This window comes from Dipodomys merriami, unplaced genomic scaffold, assembly GCF_024711535.1.
Source record: "Dipodomys merriami isolate MVZ:Mamm:240054 unplaced genomic scaffold, mDipMer1.0.p SCAF_19, whole genome shotgun sequence".
Classification (NCBI taxonomy): Eukaryota; Metazoa; Chordata; class Mammalia; order Rodentia; family Heteromyidae; genus Dipodomys; species Dipodomys merriami.
Genome location: NW_027203270.1, coordinates 8,615,280 through 8,639,339, shown reverse-complemented (window position 1 = coordinate 8,639,339; position 24,060 = coordinate 8,615,280). Strand labels below are relative to the sequence as shown.

The window sequence follows — 24,060 nt, the reverse complement described above, 5'->3', positions numbered from 1 at the left end:
GGATCACAGTTCAAGGAAGGCCAGCCCGGGCAGGAAAGTCCATGAGTCTCTTATCTACAATAATCCACCAGAAAAACAGAAGAGGCACTGTGGCTCAAGTGGTAGAGTGCTAGCCTTGAGCTGAATAGCTGAGGGACAGCGTCCAGGCCCAGAGTTCAAGCCCCACGACCAACAAAAAGAAAAAAAAAATCAGAACTAGGTAAGATATAACAAAGTACACACTAAATAAGTTGAGTAAGGTATTATAAATAAGTTCAATCCAAACCTGTACTTGCTAAAGTAAAGCATATATGAGAAAAACAGTGGCAGCAAAAAGTTTCTGACTTTTTGAGAAATCATAAAGCATTTTATCTTACTTATATTCATAACATCTGATAAACTGCAAATTACCTGGTATGCTCTAAAACCTGTTTTCCATATGTGATTAATTAGAATTAATCAGATTAATTAATTAGAATGTCTGAGAATCATAATAGATTCTATTTTATAAAACTGTAATAGCATATAATACAGAGAGGGAGTTGGGACTCAAGAGAAAATGTTCCCATTATTATTCCTTTTCTTGAAAATACCTCTGTTGTGCTTTATCCTCATGAAATATTTTTGAGACTGTTAAGACCAAAAAGATACAAACTGCATTTATTTTGTGAGAATTAAGACTGGCTCAGGCTGTACAGTAACAATTGGATGAAAGGTTTACTAAATCTTGTTTTGCAGAAGAGCTGGTTTTGAATTGAATCACCCTTTGAGAGAAGACATCCCGGCTCGCATGATCTCATCAACCAGGAGAATGTTAGTGGCAATTACTGTGCTGAGAGGAAAGAAGCACATGAGCAAAGCCTGCTTACCACCTACCCCCCACTTCCTCATCCCCTGCCCCCATCCTCTGCAATCCTCACTGTGAAGGCCCTTTTTCTCCAGTTACTCTGGCATGAGATTTTATAAGACAAAACTATTATAACCACAAATACAATCCAACTCTTTGCTGACAAGGTGGAAGCCTGATTTCTATTCCAGCAAAACTGAACTTTTTTTCTTGTCAATTGTGGGGCTTGAACTCTGGGCCTGGGCACTGTCTCTCAGCTCTTCAGCTCAAGCAAGCACTCTACCACATGAGCCACAGCACTACTTCTAGTCTTCTGGTGGTTTATTGGAGATCAGAGTCTCATGGACTTTCCTACCCAGGCTGGCTTTGAACCACGACCCTCAGATCTCAGCCTCCTGAGTAGCTAGGATTATAGGCATGAGCCACCGGTGCCCAGCAACTGAACTTATTTCTAAGCACATCATTTGATTTTCCAGAGTATACAGGTAATATTAGTTCAGTAATTTCCTCTTTCTCTTTCACCCCAAATAAACAGTAAGTCTAACTTTTCCTGTTACTTATGTTGCTACAAATAATAAAATATGAAAATGGTTGTAAAATGACAGAAGTTAATCTTAACTAGATACCACACAATACCACATACTTAATAATTTTTCTACTGTAGGGTGACAAAAATAGACTCTGATGTTATCAATAACACTCCTAATATCTCTCTGCTTGTTATTGTCAACTTACCAAGAGTGAAGAAGTTGTTTTTTTACACAATAATTATCCCAAACTCCTGCATCGGCTGCTACCATTGGCTCCCCTAACAAAGTAAAAGGAAATCATCTTAATACCACAATATTGATATAGTCTGTCAATTTTGATTGATATATTCTTAGCAATATCTAAAAGGTACCAAAACTATTTTTGTCCAAGTCATTCACAGCTTCTGTGTTGTTAAGTGGTGGACTATAAGCACCATCCACCAGCAGCATAAGTTGACTATTCTCACTATTGTTTCCTGTGACTTCCAGGACATCACACTCCATGCTCTCCCTCCCTCCATTCCTTTCTTGCTTTCTTGCCCACTGGGCTGGTACTCTACCACTTGAGCCATACATCCAGCCAGCTTTTTGCTGGTTAATTAAAGGTAAAAGTATCACAGATTTTTCTGCTTTGGCTGGCTTGGAACTGCTAGCCTCCAGATCTCAGTCTCCTGAATAGGTAAGATTACAGGAGTAAACCATCAGAGCCCGATTCTCAATTACATTCCTGTGTGTGTGTGTGTGTGCGTGTGTGTGTGTGTGTGTGTGTGTGTGTGTGTGTGTGTGTGTGTGTCTGTGTGTCTGTGTGTATGTGTGTATGTGTGTATGTGTGTCTGTGTCTGTCTGTGTCTGTGTCTGTGTCTGTGTGCATGCATGTACATGTGAGCCAGTACTGGAGCTTAACCTGAGGGCCTGGTCACCGTCCCTAGACTTCTTTTCCTCAAAGCTAGCTGCTCGACCACTTGAGCCACCGCTCTACTTCTGGCTTTTTCTGAGTAGTTTATTGGAGATAAGAGTCTCACAGACTTTCCTGCCCTGGCTGGCTTCAAATAGAACCACCACCATCCTCAGATTGCACCCTCCTGAGTAGTTGGGATCACAGGTGTGAGCCACCAGCAACACGGTTTTAGTTATGTTCTTAAATGAGTGAACAACACTAAAAAGTAAACTAGAGGCACTCAAAATGTAAATAATAAAATCACCCAAACCCACACCCTTTTACAGTAAGACCTGGATCATTGAAGAATAGTCCCTCTATCAACGAGCTATGTTTTCTTCAGTGTCTTACCTGTATTCAAGTCTATACCAACAAGTTGTTTCGATTCTGAGTGCTCAGCCTGAACTTTCACTAGTGTGTCCTGCAGGTCATAACCAGAATTCTGAGCAAGAACCTTCAAGAATAAAAATAGTAATAATTATGTATGGCATGCTTTCATATATATACTTGAAAATTAAATATAAAAATAACCACTAGGGGCTGGGAAGGTGGCTCAGTGGTAGAGCACTTGCCTTGCATGCATGAGGCCCTGGGTTCGATTCTTCAGCACCACATAACCAAAAAGAAAAAAGCCGGAAGTGGCCCTGTGGCTCAAGTGGTAGAGCACTATCCTTGAGCTGAAGAGCTGAGGGACAGCGCCCAGACCCAGAGTTCAGGCTCACTACTGGACCCCCCCAAAAAATAAAATAACCACTACTCTTTAGTCTTACAAAAACATATCCATACTACCGTCACCACCTCTGAGGAATTCCATTTCTAATCTGTATCAAAATATTATTTTATGTGCTTGGTAGTTATATTTACTTAAACATTCTCCCTATGCACATTACTTTAAGTTCTGAGGACTCTACAGTGACTTTTTTCCATGTGAAAGATTTTAAATGTGGAAGGAGGTAGTGCTCCAGTTCTCAAGCGCTTTCTAAAAAATGCCAGCATTATTTGCAGCACCTTCAGAAGAACCGTGGACCTGTGGATGCAGTGGTGGAGATTACCTAAACCTCCAACTAGGCACCCTTCATTCCTTAATGACTGTGTTGCTTTGGGGAAAGGAAAATGAGGATTCACTAAGAGCCCACAATTATATAACTGTAATAGAAATTACTTAAAAGACTTTGTTAGTATTGTTAATGATGTTTTAATTCATGGTAATAACATATTGAATTCATTTTTCTATATTTCTAACCAAATTAAGGACTTGACCTTCTGTCACATTAATCATGTATATATACTAGTTTCTCTCTTTGTCTAGGAAGGACAGAAGTAACAAATGCAAGCTAGTAGTATTTGGGAATACTAAAACAGCCTGAAGTTCATGTTTTCCACAATTACAGTGATAACATTTTGGATACCACTAACAAAATAAAGATCTACCCTAAAATCTAATTAAATTTTAAAACTCTAAACTTTAAATTATGATTGATTAATTATGAACCATTTCTGCAAAAACCTTTTGTCGCTACTTTAACTTTTAAAGTTCAAAGTAGGTTGCAAGGGAATAATTTGACTTTTCACTGAACTCCTTATTTTAAGCTATTATCCCAAAAAGTTCTCTATTGAGTTGTAAAACACCTAAGAAAAAACTTCAGGAGGTGATGAAAACAAATGTTTGTCTAAACTGCTGTTAGATAATATGAGCCATTAGTAATCAAACACCTTTAGGTCTGAGCAGCTGTAATCTGGCCAGTAGGATGGTTGTACCTTGGGAATTATGAGTAAGGCATCTGCAAAAGCTTGGACTCCAAGGCGAGCTCTTCCTTGGATACTGTACTTGTACTGAACAAGAGCATCTGCTATGGCCACTTCAACTGCTCCAGCACCTGGAACCACACAATCTATTTGGAGGAGAAAAAAAAAAATTTGATGGCAACATATGCCACACCAGAAAAAGAAAGATTAAAAAAGCAAACTTTGCAAGTGTGTGCTATTATCTTACCCACCCCTAAAATGTATTTAAATACATACAGAAATCAAATAAACTGCATAGCCCAGTTGTCCTAGAAAGCATTCTGAAGTTAAATAATTAAGCATGGCACAGATTAATGACTACTACAACAACTTATCTCATTGTTTATTCTCTGGCAAATATGAATAGACATTTCTTCCACTTTCATCTTTTTCTATGACTACAAGAAAAGGTATTTTTTACAAGTGATTGCAATACATCGTGTGAAATTGTTTAGGTAATTTGACCAGAGTTTTTGATATGGAATTCTTGGGACTCAATCAAGTACTTGTTTTCTAAATTGGAGTAGAACTCAAACTGCTGCCTGTGAAAAAAACTTAGACGTCTGGTTTTACTTTTCTAAGACAAGAGCGCTGGATGTATATAGCTACTCAGGAGGCTGGGATCTGGATCCTAGTTGAAAGCCAGCCAGGCAAGAAAAGTCCAGTAGAGTCTTATCTCCAGTTAACCTCCAAAAAGTTAGAAGTAGAACTGTGACTCAAGTGGTAGAATGCCAGCCTTGAACAGGAAAGATTAAGGGAGAGTATGAGGGGGGAAATATATATATATATATATATATATATATAATATGCATTTTATATATAATGCATATATATACATATGTACACATATATATACTTGTTCCTTTGTAGAACTATGAAATCATTTCCAAGGTATTTTTTAAGCTCCGTGTAGGTGCTTACCTGTTCTGCTACTGAAAAGAGAAGGCAAGAAAATCCTAGATTTGAGGACAGCCAGGTCAAATTTTGTAAGAGTCTATCTCAAAAACCAAGCACCAAGAAAAGGGCTGGAGTCATGGGTGAAGTGGTAGAGCACTTGCCTAACAAGTATGAGTCCCTGGATTCAATCTCCAGTAATGGAAAAACATCTTAAAAGTAAAGAATGATATGATAACATTTGAATTAAGTAATTTTCCTTTCATAAACAGGAGTTAATTAAGGGAGTAGCATACCATGAAGAACATTCCAATATGATACAACTGTAAATTTTTTAAAAAGAATATTCCAAAGGAAAAATCTTTATAATCCAAAACACAAATTGTCCAAAGTGAGATGAGAAAACAATAATCATTCCTGTCTTTGAAAATAGCTTATATCCCATGATGGATTCGTCAATGCTTATAAATGCAAGGCTAATGTGTCCATTACCAGAAAGAGCTTACCGTCTTCAATGGCATTCTTGATGGCACGAAGTCCATCTCTTATGGCATCCTTGATTTGTGTGAGAGTATGCTTATTTGGTCCTTTGATCAATAAGGTGACAGAGCGAGGGTTAACACAGTCCTCAATAAATGTAAACTTTTCTTCACCCTAAAGGTGACACACAAAGACATAACTTTAAGGCTGAAGATGAAGCTCCTCTCTTTTTTAATGCAAACAGAGAAATTTTCTTTAGAAGTAAAATGAAAGTCACAAGAAAATAAGGAGATTCTCTGAATAGAGGGGCCCTAAAGAGAACTATCACAGCTCCATTTCTGAACATTTGCCTAGCATGCATGAGAACCTGGAGCCCCAGTACTGTTAAATAAAAATTAGTAAAACTTTCACTATTCAGTGACATTATAAAATCAAGACCTAGTTTTTATCAGAACTTCACTCTTCATGTGACTTTTTTAAAATCTATCTTTTTTTTTTTTTTTTTTTCCAGTCACAGGGCCTGAACTCTGGGCCTGGGTGCTGTCCCTCAGCTCTTCAGCTCAAGGCAAGTACTCTACCACTTGAGCCACAGCGCCACTTCTTTTTATCATTCTTAACTAAAGAAATGTCTTAAAATAGTTGTCTCAGCACTCAGGAAGCGAAGGCAGAAGGACAGGGAGTTGGAGCCCAGCCATAGCTACATAGCGAGACCCTGTCTCAAAAAATAAAAAAATAAAATGTAAATAAATTATATTTGAACTCTAAACAAATATTCAAGTAATTGAAAATCTATTCTACAGGTTAGTCAGTTCAAAATATGAATTTAAAGGTTAGTATTTAAAAAATAGGCTTGGTTCACTTTATAACCACTATTCACAGAAATACTCACTAAAGTATACTCAAACACAAGACCAGCATGTCCCAAGCAATCTATAGTGAGGTCCTCAAGCGAGTTCATAGCCACTCCACCACAAGCAAGACAAAGTCTGAAAGCACACACTATGTTACCATAGCTCTGGTTATGAAAAATGTAAGTGCTAATTTTTTTAAGACGAATAGGTATCTAGCAGATACGTCACATGGAAGGCGACGTATAATGTATTATACTGTTTGGGTGGTTTTTTTAAGTTTACAAATTATACATATTTATCAAGTATAACATGTTAATACACACATATACCCTCCCCCCCCCCAACATACACACACAATGCTAGGCATGGTGGTATACACTTGTAATTCCATCTACTCAAGAGAGATTGAGAGGATCACAGTCTGAGACTGATCCTTGGCAAAAAATGTGAGACTATATCTAAAAAATAACTAAAGCAAGCCAGCCACTGGTGACTCATTCTTGTAATCCTAGCTATGCAGGAGGCTGAGATCTGAGGATTGTAGTTTGAAGCCAGCCTGGGGCAGGAAAGGCCATGAGACTCTTATCTCCAATTAACTACCAAAACCCAGAAGTACAGCTGTGGCTCAAAGTTGCAGAGCACTAGCCTTGAGCACTAAAGCCCAGGAATCGCACCCAGGCTCTGAGTTCAAGCCTTAGTTGCCCCCCTTGAAAATAGTAATCATAATCAAATAAAAGCCAAAAAATCCTGGGACATGGCTCAAGTTGCAGAGTACAAGCCCTAAATTCAGCCTCCAGTATGGCCAATATTTATACTGCAGATGACTAAATCATTAGCTCTCATAGTTAACATTTTTGTAGTGAGAACACTTGAAATCTACTCTCAGCACTTATCAACAATACACTATATCCTTACCTGACCATGTTGTACAATAGATCCTTGAAGAGGTCCTTCCTATCTAACAAATTTTATATCCTTTGACCATCATCTATCTGCCAAACCCCCACTTCCCCAACTTTGAGTAACTATAATTTTCCTATTTCCCTGAGTTCAACAGATTTTAATCACATATAAGAGAGATTATGAAGTATATTATTCTTAAATCTATTTTTAAAGATTGAAAACTTTCCTGGCAGTTCAACAAAATTATGAAGTTAAATACTTGGTTTTTGATAATTTAATTATTTATACTATGTACTTATGAACAACATATCTGACATTTGATGTTTATTGTAACTTTATTCTATTGTAGATATTATTGATTATCATATTAAAGATATTTTTGTCTTTGTAAAAAGTAAAAAGAACAAAATTTGCAATTTGTATACTACTATTTCCCCAAAAGTATTTGTTTATAAAACCAAAAGAAATATTCATGGATGCCAGGTGTGATGGTTCATGCCTGTAACACAGCACTCAAGAAGCTAAGGCAGACAGTTTGAGGCCCGTCTGAATAGTGAGTTCCAGGCTTGCTTGTAATAGTGAAACTCTCTCAAAAACAAAGAAAGAGGCTGGGTGTTGGTGGCTCACACTTGTAATCCTAGCTACTCAAGGCTGAGATCTTAAGAGTGGCAGTTCAAAACCAGCCTGAGCAGAAGTGTCTGTGAGACTTATCTCCAACCACTAGAAAACCAGAAGTGGTGCTGTGACACAAAGTGGTAGAGTGCTAGCTTTGCGCAAAAGAGCTCAAGGACAGCAACCAGGCTCTGAGTTAAGCTCCACAACCAACAGAAAAAAGGAAGAGGGCGGGAGCAATTCACATGAGATACCTAGGATGATTCTACATACACAGAAGGCTAAAATCTGAGGATTGCAGTTTGAAGCCAATCCAGGAAGAAAAGTTCCTGAGACTCTTACCTCCAATTAATCACCAAAAACGAAAAAACAGAAATGATGCTGTGGCTCAAGTGGTAGAATACCAGTCTTGCGTGAAAAAAGGTAAGGGACAGCACCCAGGCTCTGAGTTCACCCCAGTACTCACACACACACACATAGACACATACACATACACACACACACACACACACACACACACACACATACAAAGTGTGTAGGAGATGTGGCCCAAGTGGTAGAGCACCGGTCTGAACAGAGAAAAGGCCCAGTAAGAGTATGAGGCCCTACATTCAAGCCTCAATAGCCATATAAAATAATTTAGAATACATAATTTATAAGCTTACCTTTCCATATTTCTTCTTTTTGCTCTTCGAAGAGCTACTATTCCATGCTTTGCAAAAGTGTCTAAGGAAAATGGATCAATTCCCTATAATCAAATTAACACAAAAGTTACAAATTTGGGGGGACTGAAAATGTGGCTCAGTGGTAGTGTGTTTGCCTCGCATGCATGAGGCCCTGGGTTCAATTCCTCAGCACCACATAAGCAGAAAAAAGCCGGAAGTGGTGCTGTGGCTCAAGTGGTAGGGTACTAGCCTTGAGCTGAAGAGCTGAGGGACAGCGCCCAGGCCCAGAGTTCAGACCCCACAACTGACAAAAAAAAAGTTACAATTTTTTAAATTGTTTTTGTTTTAGCTATGCTGTGGGTCAAATCGATGCTAAGCAAATGCTACATTGACTATATCCCTGGTCATCAATTAGCATCAATTAATTGGACAAGGTGGTTTCATTTTGACATGTATATATGTATATATATATATATATATATATATATATACACACACATATATACACATAATTACATGCATACAATGCACTTTGATCAGATTTAGCCCTTCCATAACTCTTCTTCACCCTCCCCACAAAAAACTAATCTCAACAAGCTTCAATGTTCTGCATTCTCACCTGTGCTAAATAAAGCATTTTGGCTACATTCACCCTCCTTCATTCTCTCCCCCTTTACTCACTAGCACCCATACCCTGGATAGGACCTGTTCTACATTTCAGCCATTCATTTTATTTAGCATATGCTATTTCTTCAGATCTCATCATAGTATTTCACATATGCATATACACATGCATATACTTTAAATTGGCTTTCATTTGCCCCATCCCAACTGCCCACTATTGTGCAGCTTTCAGTGATCCTTCACTCACAGATACAATGGATTCCATGTTGTTCTGTTTCCTGCTCCTCAGTTCTCTCAGGTGATCCCACAATTGTAAATACATATCCAGGTTTATGATCCTATGTGTGTTTACATATGTTTATCTCATAAACTTTTTTTTTTGTCAGCCATGGGGCTTGAACTCTGGGTCTGGGCGCTGTCCCTCAGCTCTTCAGCTCAAGGCAAGCGCTCTACCACTTGAGCCACAGCTCCACTTCCAGTTTTCTGAGTGGTATTGGAGACAAGAGTGTCATGGACTTCCCTGCCCAGGCTGGCTTTGAACCATGTCCTCCTGAGTAGTAGGATTACAGGCATGAGCCACTGGTACCCAGCCTCTCATAAATGGATTTTAAACCAGGATTTTTCAAACTGTTTAGTCTCAACATCACTGTACACTTGTGTGTTTACGTGTCTGTGGGGGGTGTGTGTGTGTGCGTGTGTGTGCGCGCAGGTGCGTGTGTGTGTGTGTGTCTGCCCATGCCAGTCCTGGGACTTGAACTCAGGGTACTTTCCCTCAGCTTTTGTGCCCAAGGCTAGCACTCTACCACTTGAACCATGGCACCACTTGGGTATTTTGGGGTTTTTTTGCCCAAGCTGTCTTTAGAACCTTGATCCTCAGATCTCAGCCTCCTGAGTAGCTAGGATTGCAGGCAGAGCCTACAGTGCACAGCCTGTCACTTTATACTGTTAAAAATTATGAGGGGGCTGGGAAGGTGGCTCAGTGGTAGAGCGCTTGCCTTGCATGCCTGAGGCCCTGGGTTCGATTCCTCAGCACCACATAAGCAGAAAAAAAAAAGCCGAAAGTGGAGCTGTGGCTCAAGTGGTAGGGCACTAGCCTTGAGCTGAAGAGCTGAGGGACAGCACCCAGGCCCAGAGTTCAGGCCCCACAACCAGACCCCAAAAAAAAAAATTATGAGGAAGAGCTGGGCGCCAAAGGCTCACACATGAAATCCTAGCTACTCAGGAGGCTGAGATCTGAGGATGAGGTTCAAAGCCAGCCCAGGCAAGAAGATCCATTAAACTCTTATCTCCAACTAACCACCAGAAAACCAGAAGTGGCGCTGTGGCTCAAGTGGTAGAGCTGAAGAGCTCAGAGACAGCACCAAAGCTCATAGTTCAAGCCACAATGTACAAAAAATAAATAAATAAAGAGAGAAAGCTAGGCACTGGTGGCTCATATCTATAATCCTAGCTACTAGGGAGGCTGAGATCTGAGGATCGTGGTTCAAAGCCAGCCAGGGCAGAAAAGTCCCCCTGAGACTCTTATCTGCAATTAACCACTCAAACAAACAAACAAACAAACAAACAGAAGTGACTCTGTGATTCGAGTGGTACAGCACTAGCCTTGAGCACAAAGAGGTTCAGAGACAGTGCCCAGGCCCTGAGGTGTCTGAAGTATCATTTGTTTTTGCTTTGGGATTTTTTTTTGTTATTGCTGTTGTTTTTTGTCTTTTGAGGCAAGGCAAGGGGAGGAAGGTGAACAAATACAGTCATGGTACTCAGTAGATATGTCATGGAAAATGAATTATGCAACATGTGGGCAGGGAAGGGAGGGGGAAACTGGGGTAAAACAGAGTGGTGATGCTGTCCAAAAGAGATGTACCCATGACCTAACTTATGAAACAGTAATCCCTGTGTATATCACCTTAATAATAACAATAAAGTTACATTTTTTATTTTTATTTTTGGGTCTGGTCGTGGGGCCTGAACTCTGGGCCTGAGCGCTGTTCCTCAGCTCTTCAGCTCAAGGCTAGCGCTCTACCACTTGAGCCACAGTGCCACTTCCAGTTTTTTTCTTTTTGCTTATGTGGTGCTGAGGAATCGAACTCAGGGCCTCAGGCATGCAAGGCAAGCGCTCTACCACTGAGCCAACTTCCCAGCCCTAAGTTATATTTTTTAAAAAAGAACTTTGCAACTTGGGGGGGATGGGAGTAGGGGAAGGAAAGCAAGAGAAAAGGAAGGAAGAGTTAACATTGTTCAAAAAGAAATGTACATTGGGCAATAAATATAACAATATTTTGAAATAAAATATTTATTATACTTTCCAAAACAAAGGTTTCTGGAAGTGATTCACATTTTTTAAAGGTCTGTCTAAATAGAAGACAATGATTCTCCCATATTGTTTTGGTTCAAGTATATGCAGAAATCTGGTCCCACATTAATATTGGAAAGGGGCAAATACTTTAGTATGCTTTTGAGATAAATACGAATATTTTTCTCTGATACTACAGGTAAAACAAAACTCAAAACACCACTGTTTTTTTTTTGCCAGACTGGAGGTATAAGGCAAATTGTAGAGCATTCGTTGTGAGAGAAAAAGCTAATCGAGAGCACAAGGCCATGAGTTCAAGTCCTAAGTACTGGCACATTCAGGTGTCAGGATGGTAGAGAAGTCTAAGGCTCCAAACTCAAGGTACTGATAACTGACACGTATACACAAGTTTCTCAAAGGTTGGTTTCAATGTAAAGATGGAGCTATATAATGAACTTTTCAGACTCTCTTGCATTAAAATCCATTAGTCTTGCACTTTAAATGACTTATTTAAAATCAAGCTTTTTTTCAGTCATTTACAAAATATTAGTTCACTGAATTAAGTTCAAATTGCCATTGGCAATAAATACTGACAGGTGTCTTCCTTGAAGTGATAGAATTGCTTCATTCATTTTTCAGAATGAAATCTACCAAATACTCAAATCTAAATAACCACAATTTGTTAGTCATTCTTCAAAATAAAAATGGCTTTCCATGACAAAACTGGATAGTATTCTCACAGCTCAATTACACCAGGGTTTTCCTTCAAGACAACCACCATGTTTCGATACATAGCAGAAGTGCTTGTGTGTACTTCAGACTTTATCACAAATGTAATCACTTTATCAAGCCCTTTTTAAAAAACTACCAGTTTTCTGCAGGTGTGAGGGGTGTAGCAATGAAGATGATGAGTGACCTGGTCCATAGTCCAGTGCTACTGCCTGGGTGCAGCAAGATGCCAGACGGTTCATGGACACTGCCTTCCACCATCACTACATATCTGCCCAGTGCCAAGGCACTGTTAGTAATGGGAAACAGGAAAATAGTTTTTACCTCAGACTCCCTGATAGCCAACCCCACCAGGGGTCCATAGACCACATTTGAGAAGTGCTGAAAACACTCACAAATGAAAATCTAAACTTTCCTTCTCACCTTTTGATTAATAACAACAAATCCTTTGTTGGAATTAGCACAGACTTTTTCTTTCAGGTCTATTATTTTCTGTACTCGATCTTCAATGAATTTTCGTTCAGCTTTTACAAATCGCTCTTTCTCTTCTGCAGTCTTATAAAAGAAACCAGAGTTCACCTCTCTAAAAAGATTCATAAGAACAAACTAGTAAGCCAGATATGGTAGCATGTGCCTATAATTCCAGAACTCTGGGGGCTGAGGCAAAAAGGCTACAAATTCAAGGCCATCCTGGACTATATAGCAAGACCCCCACCTCAAACAAACAAACAAACAAGCTAGTAAAGCATGGGGGAAAGGCAAGGGAAAAAGAAAATTAAGAGATTAAAAAGCACTTTCCAAAAAAAGAGTTTCAAAAGTTATTAAAAAAAAAAAACTAAGACATACGTTTTTTCATATTCTAGTGATACATTGCAAGTCAGGATAAATGCATCTTCCACTTGCTTCTTCATATGTGGATGACGGGCACCATGATCCAAAACTAATCCTTTGATCAGCCTATTAAAATATACACAATGGTTTTTTACTTTGAATAGACATTTTAAGTTAGAATCATTCTCAAGGTTTTAGCACAACAGTCAGGGTACTTCAACTCTTGCATGTAACTCTTGCATGTAACTAATAGAATTAGGAAAGAAAATCTGCTTTAATACAGTGTGACTACAAAGTCACAGCAAAAAGTCAAACCAAAATTATTCTCCAAGTTCCATGGCTCAAAAATATGAAATAGTGGATCAAATGGTAACAAGCACACAATAAATTTCTTAGGGACACTTGCTCAGAATCATTGTATACAACTAAAATTATTAACAAACACACACACAACACTATTAAAAAGCCAAGGGAACAAATACATATCTAACAAAAGTATGTTACAATGTTTATAGAAGCACTATTCATAAACTTATTTAAAACTATTTAAGTGCTTATTAATAGTAGAATTAATAAACTATACAATAATAACACAAGAAAATATTAAACATCGATAAAAAATAACAATCTAATGCATGCAACAAGATAGATGAGTTTTGTTTTTTAGTTAAGTTAGAAAGGTAAACTTAAGGAAATTCTGTGGTTTACTCTTCATTCCAGCACCTAGGAAGTGTCTGACTCAGTTAATATATGTTGAGTCAATACTCTGATGTTCAATAAAAGCAACTAACAAAATTAGTTATATATCTGAGAAGAGCTAGTAACAGTGGCTTGTCCCTACAATGCTAGCTACTATGCAGGCATGGATAGGAGGATAACAGTCCCAAGGCTGGTCTGGGACAATAAATTTTAAAAAGCAGGGCTACATGTATGGCTCAAGTGTTAGAGGTTGGTGTAGTGCTTGCCTACCAAGCACAAGGACCTGAAATAAAACTCCAGTATCAGGGGGAAAAAGAATATTCTAGAACATAGAATATTTGCACATATGATCTAATGTTATGCCATTTACTGTGTATCTGTTTCTGATTTATGCTTCATCTCCATGATTTCCACCATGAAAAGATCAATAGGATAACCCGGTCTTCTAACAGCCAAAACAGAGTCCACCACAGCCTGAAAGAGAAATTAATAAGAATAATAAATTATTTGGATTTATTAAAAACAAAAACTACTATAGGCCCAAGTAATCCAGCTAGGCAGGAACTACACTAAACAAGTTAAAGGGCCTCAGCTTTAAAAAATAAGGCAAAGCCAACAAGTGCCTCTTTGTTATGAACACTAAGGAAAAGCAATACCAGTGGAGCTCTGGACTTGGTATGGCATGTGTATAATACTAACTACTAAGCTAAGGTAGGAGGATTATAAATTCAAGGTCAGCCTGGCCTCTATAGGGAAACCTTGCCTGGAAAAAAAGGAAAAGAAAGCAACAATAAATACACACATGGATACTTTAGAGAACTAAGAGAACTTCAGAGATCACGTGGTACAAACATCTATTTTACAGATAAGATCTCACAGTGGCTGAGCCTAGACAAGAACTCCAGTCTCCAGAACTCAGTACCAAGTCACTACTTCTGTCTCCACCTCCAACACTATTCAAACTTTCCTACCAAAACACACATTAAAGGAAAAGGAAAGAGCATAGGTAAACAAAAGAGCTCAGGTTTGCTGGTCATCATAACATATAATATTTTTAAATTTTAAAAAATATTTATCAAGCTGGTAGCTTCAACTCGGGACCTGGGTACCATCTCTAAGCCTCTTTGTGCTCAAGGCTAGCACTCTACCATAGAGCTACAGTGCTATTTCTGGCTTTTTTGAGTTGTTTACTGGAGATAAGAATCTCAAGGACTTTGCTGTGCAGACTGGCTTCTAACTGTGATCATAAGATCTCAGCCTCCTGAGTAGCTAGGATTACAGATGTGAGCCCCTGACAACAGACTCAGATATTCTTTTTGAAGGTAAACAAGTGTTTATTTCTTTTTTGGGGGGGGGGGGTCCGGTCGTGGGGCCTGAACTCTGGGCCTGGGCGCTGTCCCTCAGCTCTTCAGCTCAAGGCTAGCCCTCTACCACTTGAGCCACAACACCACTTCCAGCTTTTTTCTTTTTGCTTATGTGGTGCTGAGGAATCGAACCCAAGGCCTCAGGCATGCAAGGCAAGCACTCTACCACTGAGCCACTTTCCCAGCCCCAAGTGTTTATTTCTTAAATGTGTTACATATCAGATCAATCATGCTTCATTAAAGCAGTAGCCCTCTGTGTGTCCTCATGTAACAGCTAAGCTGAGACCTCTCTACCACACTAGGACACCACAGCAGATAACCCACAGGCACCCAAGACTCTCTAACTTTCAAGTCACTTAAGTGTTAAGTATTATGACACGTTAAAAAATTACAAATACTTTTCTGACCAATCTTGTCTATACATAAAACAATTATAATTATTTGCCTTCCTGTTGCTACATTTAAAAATCACATGCAATATTTTCTGTCTCATAGGAAAAAAAATATCACCACAGGACTGATCAGACTAATTGTGAATACCAAACTTTAGTCATGTACCTCTGTCAGCACGTCAGCCAGTTCAGCATGAACTTTGGTTCGTAGAGATGTTCGAGCCACATCTAACAGTGTATCTCTTTTCATCTCCTTTTTCACTTTAACTTCATCTAAAACCTCAAGTGCCTTTACCTTTGCAGCTTCAAATCCTTCAGAGATTATTCTAGGATGCAGTCCCTGTTGTAGCAATGTAAAATTAAAGATTACAGTAATTCATTCAAAGTAAATGTACCCTCTCCTATTAATAGGTTATATCCCCTCAAAATAAGTGTTATCTGCATTCATGACATTATATTAATTTGTATGTACATTTTTCAGTGCTTTGTATTTGAAACGATCTCAAACTTACAGAAAAGGTACAAATTAAAAAAACATAGAAGTCACTTTTTTTTCTTCAGCTGTGTTTACAGGCATGCCCCATAATGCCTAGTATTAAACTCTTTTCCCCCTAAAATGATCGTGCATTGCCCTTTTGAATGAGTTTAAAAGAAAAAACTCCTTTCAATGAAAAGGAAACAAACCAGCAATGTTTTAAAGAAAAGTGATAGTCATCACCTTTACCCAGTGATCAAAGTTAAGTTCACAGTAATAAAACAAAGTCTAGCCTATATCTCCTGGTATGATGCATTTATAAGAACATAAGAGCACTTCCATGCTATTACTGCCAAAAATTAATAGCCTGAGTCTAACAGTAAAGAAACAGACAAGTAGGGCCTTCCTACAAAATAACTAGTATACATTTCTTATTAAGAGCAGCGATGTCAGCCTGGCACTGGTGGCTCATGCCTACAATTCTAGCTACTCAGAAGGCTGAGATCTGAGGATCAGGGTTCAAAGCCAGACCGAGCAGAAAAGTTTCCATGAGACTCTTATCTCCAATAAACTACTCAAAAAAACCAGAAGTGGTGCTGTGGTTCAAGTGCTAGAGCACTAGCCTTGAGTGCAAAGAGGCTCAGGGACAGCACCCAGGCCCTGAGTTCAAGCCACAGGACTAATTAAAAAAAAAAAAGAGGGCTAGGAAGGTGGCTCAGTGGTAGTGTGTTTACCTTGCATGCCTGAGGCGCTGGGTTCGATTCTTCAGCACCACATAAGCAGAAAAAGCCAGAAGTGGTGCTGTGGCTCAAGTGGTAGAGGGCTAACCTTGAGCTGAAGAGCTGAGGGACAGTGCCCAGGCCCAGAGTTCAGGCCCACAACCGACAAAAAAAAAAAAAAAGAGTAGCTATGTCATGAAGCATAAAAGGGACTCAGGAACTGTTTCAGCTTAAAGGAGAGTAAAGGGACATGACACCTAATGCGATGCATTATCCTACATTGTCTTCTGTGAAGGACACTATTAGAAGAATGAAACTTGGGGGAAAACACCTGCAGGTTAGATACTAGCACTGTATGAATGGGTCACGTTAATGTTAATTTCCTGTTTCATCTACATGTACAATAGTCATATAAGAGAATTACCTCAGTTCTTAAAAAAAAGTCTACTGAAACTGGGTGCTAGTGGTGCATGCCTGTAATCGAAGCTTAAAGCCAGCCAAGGCAGGAAAGTCTGTAAGACTTTTATCTCCAGTGAACTTCCAAAAGGCCAGAAGTGGCCCAAATGATAAAGAACACTAGCCTTGAGCAAAAAAGCTCAGGGACAGTACCCAAGCCCTGAGTTTGAGCCCCAAGGCAGGCACAAAAAAAAGCGCATACTGTAACATGTAACTCATACCTATAGTTTACTCTCATACCACTTGGAAAAAGTTATATATATTGTATGTATAACATATATTTTTTTTTTCAGTTGTGGGGCCTGAACTCTAGGCCTGGGCACTGTCCCTCAGCTCTTCAGCTCAAAGCAAGTGCTCTACCACTTGAGTCATAGCACCACTTCCAGCTTTTTCTGCTTATGTGATGTTGAGAATTGAACCCAGGGCCTCATGCATGCAAGTCAAGCACTCTATCACTGAGCCACCTTCCCAGCCCCTATAACATATATCTTATAAAGACAGGACAGGGCCTGGAAAAATACCTGGAGAATTTGAGTAAGGTATACAGTAATACTTTGCAATATTCTTGAAATTTTTCTGAAGGCTTAAAGTTTTGATCTAGTAATATTTTTTTTTGTCAGTCATGGGGCTTGAACTCTGGGCCTGGGCACTGTCCCTGAGCTCTTCAGCTCAAGGCAACTGCTCTACCACTTGAGCCACAGTGCCACTTCCAGTTTTCTGGTAGTTAATTGAATATGAGTCTAATGGACTTTTCTGCCCAGGCTGGCTTTGAACCACAATCCTCAGATCTCAGACTCCTGAGTTGCTAGGATTACAGGCGTGAGCACCAGCACCTGGCTCTAATAACTTTTTTTGACACAGGTTCTTCCTAGGTAGCCCAGGTTAGTTAGATAACCACAATCCTCCTGCCTCAGCCTCCCAAGGATTGGGAGGCTGCCTAATGTTCGTTCTACAAAATAATATGCAAAGTTTGTGAAAGCTGGTAGAAAATCTACTTCATTCCATCCCTTTCTCTGCCACTCTTGTAATGGCATTTCAAAGTTGAAATTAATTGAGCATTTGTGCTGGGCACTGGGCTAACGAACATGATCTTAATTTAACTCTCTAAACAACACTATGAAGTGGTACTATCACTATTTCTACTTCCCAGATGATGAAAAAAGGAATTTGGAGAAATATGTAACTTGCCTTAGATCAACAAGCTAGTATAGAAGTGGGGGCAGAATTTAAACTCGCAAGATCTGCCTCTAAATCCTGGGCTAATCGCATTTTCAATTTTTTTTTCTGTCCAGAGCTCACATAGATCTTGACTACTAGAACTTTGGGTCTTGGCATCCTTAAAATTGTCATCAAGCCAGGCGCTGGTGGCTCACACCTCTAATCCTAGCTATTCAGGAGGCTGAGATCTGAGGATCACATTTCAAAGCCAGCCCCAGCAGGAAAGTCTCTGATCTCTATTAACCACCAGAAAACCAGAAGTGGTGCTGTGGCTCAAGTGGTAGAGTGCTAGCCTTGAGCTGAAGAGCTCAAGCACATCTTCCAGGCCCAGAGTTCAAGCCCCATGACTGACTCAAAAAAAAAAAAAGCCATCAAATATTTAAAAGGCCACCCTACCCACATCAGTCATTCAGAGGTTGTTATGTTTAATTTATTCACCACACAGCAAAGGGTGAGATTCTTCAATACCATACTCCTTATACTTTATGACCTGGCTCCTATCTCATTTCCCAGCCTCTTTACTGGGCACATTACTGGGCACATCACTTAAAACTCCAGTAACATCAGACTGTTGTAGCTAACTGCAGTGCCATGTTGTTCCTGCCTAAAATACCATTCTCACCTCTCCCTCTTTCATGTGGCTCACTCCAGTCTGAAGATTTGCCCAGGCCTGCTTCCTTCACTGATCACTTTCTGAATACCACAGGATAGTTCAGAGTATCTGTCCTTCACTGGCTGTGTGACATCCTGTGCCTAATTCTTTCACTGCCCAGACATACATTGCCCTTATGTGCCTGTCAGCATCTCACCACTCAATCTCCTTTCTTCCTAATCCAACACTGATTTTGTTTGGGTGACCCTCTTTACATCTGTGATCCAAGGAAAACCAGTCCTATCCTTAGCTTAAATGGTGAGTCCTAGTTAGTCTCCATTCCCCTGCAAGTAATTATTATGATAGGTTGCTATGAGAGTAAAGTTGGTCTGACCACACTCAGTCCCTCCTTAGGAAGGGTTTACATTCCACTCTCCTGCTCAAGCAAGTAGCACTGATTTCCTCTTATAGTCACATATATAGATGGAAACTAGTGTTAGGTTGGAAGTATACTATGGGCAAAAGAGCAAAGAGACAAAAAGACTTGCAAATCAAGCAATCCTAGACTCTGCCTTATCTCTCAATGTTCTACTACAGGAGGTAATAGTTTCCCTATTGTTTAAGTTTTACTCAAGTATCTGACTACTTACAGCCAAAAGCATTCTGAGATAAGTTGCTGGTACTGAATTTAGACAATCCACAACACTAAATGAAGCACAAAGGAGCAATAATTTTAGCACTCTGACCAGGTGTGTTTTGCTGAAATAGTCTATGAATAAAGGACAGATTCAAATAGGTAATGTCAAGGAAAGAACACATACTGAACCGAGGTGGTGCATGATAATCTCATTGGATGGAGGGATCTGGCTAGAATAGATCATTTCTAAAAGTAAACTCACAAAGTGGAAAACCTTCAATCATTTTCTTTTAGTTATTTGTTCAAAGCTGAACAATTTGGTTTCAACTTTTATCTCTAGAACTTTCTTTCTTAGGCCATTACTCACATACATGTATAAGGATGATTCTTTACCGTTCTTATACATACATTATACATTTTATTTTTTAACAAAATGTATATATTTATAATAAAGACCATTGCTTTGGCCAAGAAACTTGTTCATTATTACTTCTACTTATAATTGACCAGAATATCTTGATTAAAATTAACTTGTACTCTCTAAAATGAAACCTCTTTTAAAAACTGCTCAAGATAAAGTATGAAATGTTAATACCTCAGAAATGTAAAGGTCAGCTTGCTTTAGTAACTCTCCAATAATTAAAACGTTTGAAGTGGTACCATCTCCTGTGATGTCATCCTGGGCTGTTGCTACTTTTGCAATCAAGGAAGCTGTCGGGTGCTGAATTTGCTGCAAAAAGTAGGCAAAGTATTTTAAAGAGAATGAAAGAAAGAAAGAAAGGTCACCAAAAACCCAGATAACCTAGGGGGCAATTAAACAATGGAAAAGCTTCATTCTACAAGTTTTCAAGTTTGATATTGCCAATAATAAATGTCAAGTCCAAAATTTAATAATTGAGCTGGGTGCTGGTGGCTCACACCTGTAATCTAAGCTACTCAGGAGGCTGAGCTCTGAGAATCGCAGTTCAAAGCCAGCCGGGCAGGAAAGTTGTTGAGACTCTTATCTCCAATAAACCACCAGAAAATCAGAAATGGCACTGTGGCTCAAGTGGTAGAGTGCTCGCCTTGAGCTGAAGAGTGCAGGGACAGCACCCAGAGTTCAAGCCCTGTGACTGACAAAAAAAAAAAAAATATATATATATATATATATATATATATATATATATATATATATATTGACAACTAATGGAGTCTGAACTTTTTATAAATGTCTTTGCTTCACAACGCAATGACATTTCCATTAGATTAAGTTCTTCCATCCCAAAGATGGCTTCATTCATGAAAATATGCAAAGGATTTTTTCCCAAAAAGTGTAATGCAGGCTAGGAATGTGGCTTAGTGGTAGAGTGCTTGCCTAGCATGCATGGAGCCCTGGGTTCAAATCTTCAGTACCACATACGCAGAAAACACCAGAAGTGGTGCTGTGGCTCAAGTGTGCTAGCCTTGAGCACGGAGAGGCTCAGGAACAGTGCTCAGGCCCTAAATTCAAGCCCTGGACTGGCACAAAAAAAAAAAAAAAGTATTGCACTTGTACTATATAAGCATTTGCAAATAGCCAAAAAAAATTATTGAAGTTTAACAAGCATATCTAAAGATTACAGCATTCAGCCATCTTGGCTTAAAAACATAAATTGTTAAAGTCTGGGGATGAAGTTCAATGGTAAAGTATGTAAGGCCTGTATGTAAGGCCTCGATTTCAATCCCTAATTCCATATATATACATACACATACACATACACACAAATAAGTAAAATAAATTCGCACAGGACATATATTTAAATTGTATCCTGTCCTTAGTTAAGATTTATCAAGGTTCAAGGGAAGGAAGGAGTTTAAGAACGTAATACAGACAGGGTGAATTTGATTAAAGCACATTATATGGATGAGTGTAAATAGCACAATGAATCCCTTTTGTACAATTAACTCATACTAATAAAATTTGAAAGAACATATTAAGGTTATTAAAATCAGCAGTAGCCAGGCATGGTGGTGTAATCCCAACACTTAAGAGTTGCACATTTGAGGCCAGCCTTGTCTAAACAACAAGACCTTGTCATCCTCCCACCAAAAAAAAGGGAAGGTGGAAAGGCTAGACACAGAGGTTCTCACTTATAATACTAGCTACCCAGGAGTCAAAGATATGCAGAATCAAAGCCAACCAAATCAAACAAAGCAAGTCACTAAGACCCCATATGAAAAAATAAACTAGGTGTGGTGGGTGTTAGCCTTATCCCCACCTTTGGTCCTCAGTTCCACCAAGACCTGAGCTCCCCCCAGCCCTGGAGTTCCCACCATACAGCTAGCCACTCCTTCTCTCCGAGCTGAGCTCCCACCTACCTCACTTCCTACCCCTAGACCCTGCTGCTACCTAGTTAGTGGAGGGTGCCATGTGCTCCCTCTCTGGGGGAAATATGGCTCCTCTAATAAACCTGGTAATAATCTTTCTCCTGTGCCTGTCTGCCTCTGCATGGTCCCCTGGGATGGATGTGACGGATCCTTTCAGTGGTCACATCTGTAATCCTAGCTACATGAGAGGAATAGGTACCAGGATTCTGACCCAAAGCCAGGCAGGGAAAAATGCAAGACCTATTTGAAAAACAAAGCAAAAGGAACTGGAGGTGTGTGGCTCTGAGTAGCTGATGCCACCTATCAAGCATAGGGTCCTGAGTTCAAAAGCTAGTATGGGGGAGGGAAGGAGAGATGGGGCATGGCAGGGAGGGCAGTATCAGCTCACCATTTCATGAAGGAGCACATTGCCATCTTTGGTGAGTTTGATGTCACCTGCACCAGAAACAAGCCTGTTCCAAGAACAATGATGACATTAACTTCACAAGGCAAGACAGTCCTGATATTTGCCATCTACTTTAATATAAAGAAGTGGTTTGGAAAGCTTCCCTTGTCCCATGGTAATCAGCACCATTTGAAGCTCACAGAATCACTTCTCCCCAGATGGACTTAGCTGTTATCATTCCAAAGGGGTTCAAAGAGTGGTTATGAAGATGGACCAGAGAATGTAACTATTACATATGGCATAAATGTGGACATTTCCTGCAGGTTTATTTGGGGGAAATATTCAATCATTCAATTTGGTTTCCCTCATTCTTCTCTTTAATCACCAATCTCTGTCAAGTTCACAACTTATATATGTCTGAAATCCTAACCTCAGTCACTACCTCTACCCTGGATTACTGAGATCAACTACTGATTCTCTCTAAACTTGGAATCTCTGCATCCTATTTTCCTGAAAGGCAGCCTAAACTAAGTTAATTCCCTGACCAAAAAAATCCTTAATGATTTTGATGTTTTCCATCACCTTTAAGGTAAAATCCAAAGTAATTTGCCAATGACATTCTTGACCTTTCCCAATCTTTCCTGCTCCATCCATCACCTCTCAAGCAAGTCTTTTGGCTCCCCTAATGCATCATGCTTTTCTGTTGGGTTTATATCATTCAGCTTTCTCACTCCGGAAACGGATCTATTTAGTAGGCATGCCCTCTCTTCTCCAAAAAGGTGAACTCATTCTTCTTTCAGGGCTCTGATCAAACATGTGTTATTTGAGAAGTTTTTCCATCTGCCATCAGTTACTCCTCAGTATAACGGTCAGCATCTATACATAACTGGCTCACTTGTTCTACCAGATCTCATCTCACCTGTTCCCCACGATGCAGTAACCAAGGGCTTTCTTTTGCCAATGATATTAGCTTGCCCATTCCTGTCAGGATGTTGCCTTTTGTAAGCAAGTGTCTTTTCCTCTTGTGTAGAGAAAGCAATGATGCTAAGTAAGTATATGTTGTGAGATATGGAGAACCATGGGCATAGATCGTTCAAGTAACAAGCCTAACCTAAGTACTCACAGCAGGAAGACTACGGAATACGGATCTGAACCCCTGTCCGTCTGATTCCTAAGCCTGAAGGAACCCTTTCCATGACAACTCACTGCCGAGCAAAGACAAGATGTCTTAGGGCTGTGGGTGCTAGGCAATGCCTGCGCGTGTGGCCTGGGGTGCACCACGCTGAGTTCGAGCCTTGGGGGGTGTGGTAGGGGAGGGCCTGGAAAGCAGGACGTAATCCTAGCCACTCTGGAGGCTGAGATCTGAGGGTGCAGTTAAGTCCGTGAACCACTTCTCTCCCGTTAACCCCCAAAGAGCGAGAAGTGGAGCTGTGGCTCAAGTGATAGAGCGCCGGTCTAAAAAGACAGTGCCCGGGTCACCGCTCCCGGGAGAGGTCGGGCACCCGCACCGTCCCTGAGTCTTTGGGGGCGCCCCCCAATGGCGCGGCCCCCTAACCGCCGCCTCACATTTTCATGGTGCCCTTCGGACCCAAGTTGGTACGCAGCACATCCTGCAGCCCCCGGGCGGCGCAGATGTTGACCGCCAAGGCCGCCTGGGCCCGCGCCACCTCAGCATTGGAGTTGGCGGCTTTAATCGCTGCCATGGCGCTCAACCGTCGGATCCCGAAACTGCCGGCATCCGAGCGGTGGGGGGGGGGGGGGGGGGAAGGGGGAAGGAGAAACCTTGTCGCCCCGCCCCGCCCCGCTCTTCTCGGCTTCCT

At 40.2% G+C, this 24,060-nt stretch overlaps 1 protein-coding gene across 3 annotated transcripts; it reads right to left on the bottom strand.

The window, feature by feature from the left end:
• Positions 1-612: 612 nt before the first annotated feature.
• On the bottom strand, positions 613-23,985 carry Cct6b (chaperonin containing TCP1 subunit 6B). Of its 3 annotated transcripts, none has more exons than XM_070027215.1 (14): positions 23,807-23,985; positions 22,244-22,307; positions 20,105-20,239; positions 15,579-15,752; positions 14,027-14,130; positions 12,973-13,083; positions 12,550-12,709; positions 8,484-8,566; positions 6,342-6,438; positions 5,479-5,626; positions 4,052-4,185; positions 2,645-2,747; positions 1,562-1,634; positions 613-811 (listed from the first exon to the last, which is right to left on the bottom strand). In XM_070027215.1, the coding sequence occupies exons 1-14, from the start codon at positions 23,941-23,943 to the stop codon at positions 739-741; spliced, it is 1,596 nt and encodes a 531-aa protein (XP_069883316.1). In that variant the 5' UTR covers positions 23,944-23,985; the 3' UTR covers positions 613-738. The 3 variants fall into 3 exon arrangements, with proteins under 3 accessions (XP_069883316.1, XP_069883317.1, XP_069883318.1); XM_070027216.1 differs by having other exon boundaries at positions 613-806; XM_070027217.1 differs by lacking the exon at positions 15,579-15,752.
• Between the last annotated feature and the right edge of the window lie 75 nt (positions 23,986-24,060).

What these genes read in the sequence shown, in the direction of transcription:
- Cct6b (XM_070027215.1), bottom strand. Translation starts at nt 23,943, where the DNA reads ATGGCAGCGATTAAAGCCGCCAACTCCAATGCTGAGGTGGCGCGGGCC. An exon ending in TGGCTGACGTGCTGACAGAG is followed by an intron (nt 14,131 to 15,578) that starts GTACATGACTAA and finishes TTTCTCTTTCAG; the next exon opens with GCTGTGGTGGACTCTGTTTT. An exon ending in AAAAGAAGAAATATGGAAAG is followed by an intron (nt 6,439 to 8,483) that starts GTAAGCTTATAA and finishes GTGTGCTTTCAG; the next exon opens with ACTTTGTCTTGCTTGTGGTG.